General features: G+C 34.2%; 1 protein-coding gene across 1 annotated transcript; it reads left to right on the forward strand.

Annotated features, from left to right (window-relative positions):
* Nucleotides 1-3,113: 3,113 nt before the first annotated feature.
* Nucleotides 3,114-5,523, forward strand: LOC107768485 (small ribosomal subunit protein eS24z). Its single transcript, XM_016587614.2, has 5 exons — nucleotides 3,114-3,267; nucleotides 3,858-3,899; nucleotides 4,003-4,173; nucleotides 5,035-5,121; nucleotides 5,211-5,523. The coding sequence occupies exons 1-5, from the start codon at nucleotides 3,196-3,198 to the stop codon at nucleotides 5,238-5,240; spliced, it is 402 nt and encodes a 133-aa protein (XP_016443100.1). The 5' UTR covers nucleotides 3,114-3,195; the 3' UTR covers nucleotides 5,241-5,523.
* The last annotated feature ends 2,801 nt before the right edge of the window (nucleotides 5,524-8,324 follow it).

An 8,324-nucleotide genomic window follows, 5' to 3' on the forward strand; every position in this document is an offset into this window, starting at 1 on the left:
AAAAGGAAACTAGAATCTCTATACACTAGAGTTTAATAAAAGAAATACGGGAAGTATAAGACATAGAAGAGAATAGAGGGGGGCTCTGAGGTATGCGGACGTGACAGATATACCTTGAAGTCTCCGTACAACAACAAGCACTCTCAGCTAGTAGTGGGGCTAATAAGAAGTACATGGATCTGCACACAAAACATATACAGAAGAGAAGCATGAGTACACCACAACGGTACCCAGTAAGTGCCAAGTCTAACCTCGGTAGAGTAGTGACGAAGTCAGGTCCGGGCCCTACTAGTATATAATAATAAGACATATGATATAATAAACATGAAGTAAAAACGGAGAAGACAACAACAAGTATTCACAAAGCAATAACAATACCACACAATTATATAACAACATGGGCGCTCCCAAGATACCGTCTTGTAGTCCCAAAAGTAAATATAAAGGGAGAACTCCTGAGAAACACCTCGTAGTCTCAAAAAACAATATGCAGGGAGAACTTTCGAGGAACCATCTTCTCCTTTTTTATTTTGGTTTCTAGCAGGCCAATCAAGCTTACCTTTTTCCTCATTACAAAGGAGTTTCACCTCATTTTGCTTATTAGGGACATTTATCCCCATAATATTCCAGCTTAATAAACTAATCATTCCCACTATGAGGAATAGTTAATCCACCCACCTTATCACCTACTATCCCTTCCTTCTTTAGAACATTTTTGCCAAACTTATGTGGAGTTTTCCACCCTAATGCCTCCTCTCTTTCCTTTGCTGCATTTTGATCTCTATCTTCATTCTGTTGTGGTATGCCTGATGTAGTTCTAGGCAATGTTTTCTTTATTTTTGTGGAAGCATGCCGATTCTCCTGCATTTTACCATTTTTCAATTGAGCTTGTTTTCCCTCATGTTTACCATTTGGCTTATCATTATTCTTATTTGTTGGTACCTTCTTTTTTAGTTTACATACTACCTCCTCATGACCATATTTATCACATGGGCACATAAAGTTGGTTTTCAATCATAGCTTACCCTCTGCTCTATTATTCTGCCCTTTTCATTCATAAACTTCACCACATCTAGTAGTTTAGCATCCATTTCCACTTCCACTAGTAATTTAGCAAAATTCAACCCATTCCCTCTCTACGTATTTTGATCTACCATCAATAGTTTACCCACCAAACTTCCTATCTTACTCAGTCTCCTTGGGCACCGATGTTTGAATTCCAAATCTGATAATTTATTCCATATTGATACTGTTAGTAATTCCTCTCGTGTGAACTCTAGCTCATGTGTCCAAGCCTTAATAATAAAAGGCTTATTATCAAAATGGTAGATACTCCCTTCGATAACCTCCTGCTTACCCATTATTTTGTCAAATCGTACCACAATTACTCAATTTTCCAACATTGCAATCCTATCAATACTTAGTTTACCACATAGCCTTTGAATGTAACTTTGTATCACTGAAAATTGAGGGTGAGACTCTAGGACATAGCAAATAACTGCATTCCCCCGATATTCTACTTCTGTTTTGATATCATCTAGTTCAATTTCATCAAAAGCTGACTCACCGTGAGATTTAGGTTACACATACTCCAATTATGTCCCATACTGAGATCTTCCTCCCCTGCAATTATGTCGCCTCTTCTATTTCATCAGCCCATAATTTCCTTCCATTGTTCACTTGCATAGATTGATCGCTGGTCATAGAGGCTTGCACCTCATTCCACAATTAAATTGCTTTGATTTGCTTGAGATTCTCATTCTCGTTGCTTTTCGCTACTGTTCCATTGAAATTAGGGCTCAATTGCGTTTCACTCGGCGTTTCTTTATCTAACTACTTTGTCTTTTGTTCCTCGCTAAGCATTGCTTTGAGAAGCAACTGATTCTCTCGCCATTAAAGCTTTCTGAGATGAGATACGAGTTCTCTTACCCATGGTAGGCACAAATTAAACTAACTTGCACCGAGAAAGAAGATAGGTCATTCAAAAACTAAGTAATAATTGTTAATAATTAAAATTACAATAAATTCTTGAGAATAGAATTTTAAGAGATTATAGAAAGTGTTTTGCATTATCAAACTAGGGGTTCTTCACCTTTCACGAGCAAGTTAGATGCTAAGAGTTATATTTGATAGACAAAATTAGACTATTCACAAAGATAAACGATAATTTTGGCAAAAACTATATTTTTATTATCGGATTGTGAGAAACGATTGGTGCAAACTTGTAAATGACCAAAAGAAAGTAGAAAATTAAAATTTTGAAAAGAAGAATTAACTTAAATAGTCGCTGATCAAACCACTTAAACTAAAAAATAATTGATAAATATATAATGTAAGTATAATTTATGTATAATATGCGTATACAACAGTAACAGCAACAACCTAGTGTAATCCCACAAGTGGGGTTTGGGGGTAGAATGTACGCAGCCTTATCCCTACCCTATAAGGGCAGAGAGGCCATTCCCGATAGACCCTCGGCTAAATAAAAGACGGAAGAAGCACTAATAACAAGACAATATATTTAGAAAGCTCAAGCCAAGATAGCAATATAGACTACGAAAGAAGTACATATAGCAAGTATCAATAATACAAAGGTATGTAGTGATAGCAAACTAAGGAAGTACTGGTGACAAGTAATAACAGTACAAGATATGTGATAATAGCAAACTAAGAATAAAAAGAGTACCATACTAACACTAATACTATTAAAATAATGAAAACAAAGAGAAATGCTCGGCTACTCACTAACCTTATATCATAATCCTCAACCTCCACACCCTTCTATCAAAAATCATGTCTTCGGTCAGCACAAGCTGCGCCATGTCCCGCCTAATCATTTCTCCCCAAGACTTTTCTAGCCTACCTTTACCCTTCCTCTTAACCCCAAGGCTAACCTCTCACACCTCCTTACTGAGTCATTTGTGCTTCTCCTTATAATCATGTACAATTAATATGTACCAGCAAAAAAAAGTAAATAATGAATATGAGGCTATTTATGTAAAGATTCCAAAAAGAAATCAAATTAGGGCACTGGAAACCAAAAGAACCGACCCGGACCATCGGGCCCAAGAACCAAGTTAGGGCAATACTATCGTATATATAAAATCTAGGGTTTTAGATATATACTCCTTTCTCTCTCACTGCATACATCGCTACTGCCTCACTCTTTGCCCCAAGAGACAGAGCCAGCTAACCATGGCGGACAAGGCAGTCACTATTCGTACCCGCAAGTTCATGACCAACAGGCTTCTCGCCAGGAAGCAATTCGTAAGCCTTAGCAATATTTTTTCCGCATATCTACTAATTTTTCATTGCTTAGTTGAATACTTTAAGATCTGATGTTAGGTATAAACCCAGTAAAAATATATTATTGCATTTATTGTCTGTTGGAATCAATGAGTTAATCATTAAATGTTAGAATAGTATATACTCACAGGCTATAGCTATACCAACTAGTGGGAAATAAAGCTTAGTCATGTTGATACGCTTGCGTTGGGTCGTGATTTGTTTGCCAGTAGAAAATGTAGAGAAACTTGTTGGTTTATTACTCCCTCCATCCAAATTTATGTGATGATGTTGACTGAGCTCAGAGTTTAAGAAAGAAGGAAAAACTTTTGAAACTTGTAGTCTAAAACAAGCCCAAGCTATAGATACTTGTGTTATAAAATCTCATTAATGGTAAAATGAATTTTTTAAAGTTAAAATTGTTTCTAAATAATGGAAGGCGTCCAACTGTAGAACATATAGTTAGTGTTTATAGCCTAACTAGCTAGTTTTGGATTGAAGCAATGTTGTAGTACTTAGTATTGCTGCTTTCTGTGCATTTGAAGTGATAATAAATATTTCTACTTTTGTAGATTATTGATGTACTTCATCCTGGAAGGGCCAATGTCTCAAAGGTAAGTATTTGATTTTGTTGATGCTCCTTATGTGATTTTATATTTCATGGTTTGAGATAATCTTTTGGGATGCGGCTGATTAATGTCTATTGCTTATGTGAAGGCTGAGCTGAAGGAGAAGTTGGCTAGGATGTATGAGGTGAAGGACCCAAATGCTATTTTTGTTTTCAAGTTCCGTACACACTTTGGAGGTGGGAAATCAACAGGATTTGGTCTGATTTATGATTCTGTTGAAAATGCCAAGAAATATGAGCCCAAGTATAGGCTCATCAGGGTAAGTTATTCTTTTACATTTTGAGTGCCTGAGATTTTCTTTGCTCATTATGTGTTTCATGTCTGGTTTAATGTTGTTGATAAATTCCTAAGAGGAAGATATTCTTTTTGGCTCTTCTTATGTTTTCTTCCTCTAGTGAATAAACACTTTGATCAGTTTAATAAACAGAACAGCATTATGACTGCGTACATCTAAGGATGCCTACTGAGATTGCCCATGTACTATGACCATTTTAACTTTTGTTTTTCACATGTCAATTGGTTTCGTTTACAGTTTACTTAAATTCTTTTTAGAGCTGTCCATACATTATATTCTTCTTTGGGTACGCTGAAGCTTTCAGGAAAATTCTTCTGGTCAAAGTAGGAAAAGAGAACTATCTAAATTTCTGGCTATCAAATCACACTGTTATTTTGCTGTGTTCAATTAAATAATTGTGAATTACTGTATCTGGTTTGGAGTTCAGGTAATAAAGTTGGTTCCATGTGAATTAAATACGATGTTGAAATCCTTCATTTGGTGAAACCGTATCAGATTTTTTTACTGCAAGTTAAGTAGGACAAATGATTTGAAGAGAGAACTACATAAAGTCTGTGACCAGCTTGTAGAAAATTGAATAGGAAGAAAGCAGACTTGGTCACTACAGTTTTTTAATGCCTTGGATAGTTTGTTGTGTTTATCTAGTTCTGTCAGGATCACTTAACCTAGTGCTTTGCTTCCCCCCGCCCCCCCCTAAATAAAAGTGGAATGTGGTTTTTACTGTCTGTTGAAATGCAGAACTTTTGCTCTTGCCTGTTAGTGGAAGTCCTCGCTCACCTTTTCTACTTGGGTTCTCATCTTTAGTTCAATGCTTTTGTATTGCAGAATGGGCTCGACACCAAGGTTGAGAAGTCTAGGAAACAAATGAAGGAAAGGAAGAACAGGGCCAAGAAGGTCCGAGGTGTAAAGAAGGTGTGTCATCATTACTGTTTTAGGTCTTTGTTCTATTTTCAGTATCATGTTTTTCACCAAATTGATTTGTTGCTATTTCTTTGATGCAGACCAAGGCTGGTGATGCTAAGAAGAAATAAGTCTTATGCAAACAAAAAATCTCATTTTGGGATTCTTTTGGTGGCGTATGTGTTTTTCTTTTGGTGTTGAGCCATAATTTACTGTTGATTTTGACTTTGATTTTGGGGCAATTCAGCTGTCTTCTCATAGGGATATCATGGAGGGTTTAGAGTACTTGAGATTTCTTATTAATTAGTGTTACTTGTTACTGTTATTTTAGTAGAGCTTTTTTCCGCACCAGAAGTTTTGTTTGGATTAACTTTTGAATGACAAATCTTCAATATATTGGTTGTTCCGCCTTTATGATTGTCTTTTGCCGATTGCAATCTTTTGGCTGTTCTGCCCTAATTGTTTGTCTTTTGCTGGTAGCAATCTATTGGTGCATCATGCGCTGGTTGAGTAATTCATTGTCCACCAGCACAACTGTTGATAATCTTTCTTACTATGATTGGAGTAGATGAGCTCATACTAGGGGTGGGCAAACGTGCGGATCAGATAAGATATGGATGGGTCAAGATGTGTAATATAAAAATGGATAAATTATTTGATCCTATCCATATTTATTATAGATAGAAAATGGGATAACTTGAGGATCCATGATATGATATTCATAGCTTCTTGAATGAGCATTTTTCGGACAATTTTTAGTTTTAGTAACTTGAGGGACTTTAAATTTGAGTTTTTACAAATATAAAAATTAAATCATTAGTTATCTGTTGATTGTTTATTTTTTAAGTGCATATTATAGATTTTATCTATATTTTATCCATTTTTAAAAAGTTTATTATTCAACTTACTTTTTTAGTGGATAACATGGATGTATAACTGTTTTTTTTATTATTTTGCCACCACTAGAAGCTCCTATGCTTTTGCCACTTAGCCATCCTTCAGCTTTGAACAGCGTGGAAATGAAATAGGTGCAGAATTTCAGTTGGGTTTATGTGCTTTATACCATACTTTCGTTACCTTTGTAAGGAAGGAGATTACTACCAAGTCTTTTTCATGAAAATACAAAATTAGGTAGGATCAGCTTTCTTCCATATTTAGCTAGTTCATTGCTTATTTGAATATATGTGATTGTACCTTCACATCCCTCAACTTAATTAATGTTTCCTCTACTTAACATGTTAATAACCTCTTTTGAGTCAGTTTCAATTTGAGATATTATATGTTAACAAACAATGAAATCTCACTATCAATCTTAAGTGCATTAGTTTCGATTTTCACCATCGGTGTTAGTTGTAAAGGGAATATTTTTGGTAGACCCAAAAATCCCTTCCCCATTATAACTCTTCCAGAAAATTTTTTATTTTAGAAATTATTAAAAGACGCACATGAGTGGTGTAGCGTGCATTACTAAACTTCTAACTATACATTCTCTTAATATTTTATGGTTAGTCTTATCGTCTTTTTCCTCTTCATAGGTGTAAGTGTTATCACTTAAAGATATTGAAGAATAACATGGTTTTTCCTTCCCCATTATTACTGTATTATTAGAAGTTCTTTGATTCTGGTAATTATTAAAAGACCCCATGGATAATACAGCCAGCAACTAAACTTCTAGCGATACTCTATTTTCTTGATATTTTACGGTTAGTCTTATCGTCCTTTCCCCCCTTCCGTAGGTGTAAGTGTTATCACTTAAAAGATATTGACGAATAACACTCCTTTTTACCCCTATTTTCTTGAGGAGACCTAAAAAATAAAATGTTACAAGTTGTGTGAGGTATGATAAAGATTAGGGGTGGGCATAGTTTATTCAGATTTTTGGTTTGGATTTTCGGATTACAGATTGGATTATCGATGTGATTTTAAAAATTTTTGAATTTCGAATTAGATATTGAATTTGGTACTTCGAATTTTTGGATATCCGAAAATCCGAAATTTTATACTTTATATTTAGTCAATTATCCATATGCTAGTAGTAATAAGTTCAACACCATACCTATTAGATATTCAATATTAATTAGTAAGTTTAATACTTTCGATTTGGATATGGTTTTACTATAACTACTTATATGCCGTATTAATGTCTGTGTTGCATTTCTTTGATAATAGTTTCATTACTTGAATACTTTATTTGGATGCTTACGGTGAGGATGTGGAACTTTTCAGGCAATTTAACATGAGTAGTTCATTTGGATATTTATTTTTGTAAAAAGAAAAATATCTCAACTTATAATCTTAAAATCGAAAATCTAAAATATCCAAACCGATTAATCCAAAATCGAACTTAAATCTGATCCAACTCGAGCTTATTTGGATTAGATTTGGATTGTCATTTATTCAATCCGTAAATTAAAAATTCAAACAGAAATTTTTATATTCAATCCGGACTGTCCAAACACCCGCCCCCAATAAAGATCTTCATCCTTAACAGAAATCTCAATCCAAATATCGAATACTTAGAAGAGAAAAAAGGGAAATAGCCGACAAGAAAGTAGTTAGCCGTACAGAGATGCTAATTTTATTTTAAACGTGAAAAACATTCTATATGTAGGTTGGATTAAAGCAACTCACATCCTATTTGAACTAAAGCAAGGTTAAACTTAAACAATTTCTTGTCAACTTTTAATTAGTTAAACCGAATGAACATTGTGAGATCATTTCAAAACTGAGCATAAAAAAAATAGGAGTCTTCTTTTCTCAAACAAAAAGAAGCATAGGTTGGATTTTGAATTTAAGGAGGAAAAAAAATGAAATCGCATCAATCCAAGCCAAAAAATTTGTGTTTTCTGTTCATAGAGTTTTACTACTTGATTTAATTATTGTCAATATTTTTAATATGAATTCTTATTGAAATTTAACACTTTCGTTTTTTATATTTTATATTCCAGAAAAAAGACTAGACTAAAGTCAGATGTGAGGCCTAAACAGCTTATCCACCCTATATTAAGGTACAAATTTGATTCTCTGCCCCTTTCCATTTGTCGTCTAACTAAATAATGCATGGAAAAAGAATTTTTATTTACGAGATTCGACCTCGTCACGTGGTCTAATATATACATTACCTGGTACGTTCTTATTACTAGATCAAAAACTTTGGGACATAAGAAAAAATATTAAATTGAATGTATATTTTTGAAAGTGATTTTTTTTTTCCA

This window comes from Nicotiana tabacum, chromosome 19 (genome assembly GCF_000715075.1).
Source record: "Nicotiana tabacum cultivar K326 chromosome 19, ASM71507v2, whole genome shotgun sequence".
In the NCBI taxonomy this organism is placed as follows: domain Eukaryota; kingdom Viridiplantae; phylum Streptophyta; class Magnoliopsida; order Solanales; family Solanaceae; genus Nicotiana; species Nicotiana tabacum.

Coding starts and splice junctions, on each gene's coding strand:
- LOC107768485 (XM_016587614.2), top strand. CDS start 3,196: ATGGCGGACAAGGCAGTCACTATTCGTACCCGCAAGTTCATGACCAAC. Junction 3,268..3,857: donor TTCTCGCCAGGAAGCAATTC/GTAAGCCTTAGC, acceptor CTACTTTTGTAG/ATTATTGATGTACTTCATCC. Junction 5,122..5,210: donor AGGTCCGAGGTGTAAAGAAG/GTGTGTCATCAT, acceptor TCTTTGATGCAG/ACCAAGGCTGGTGATGCTAA.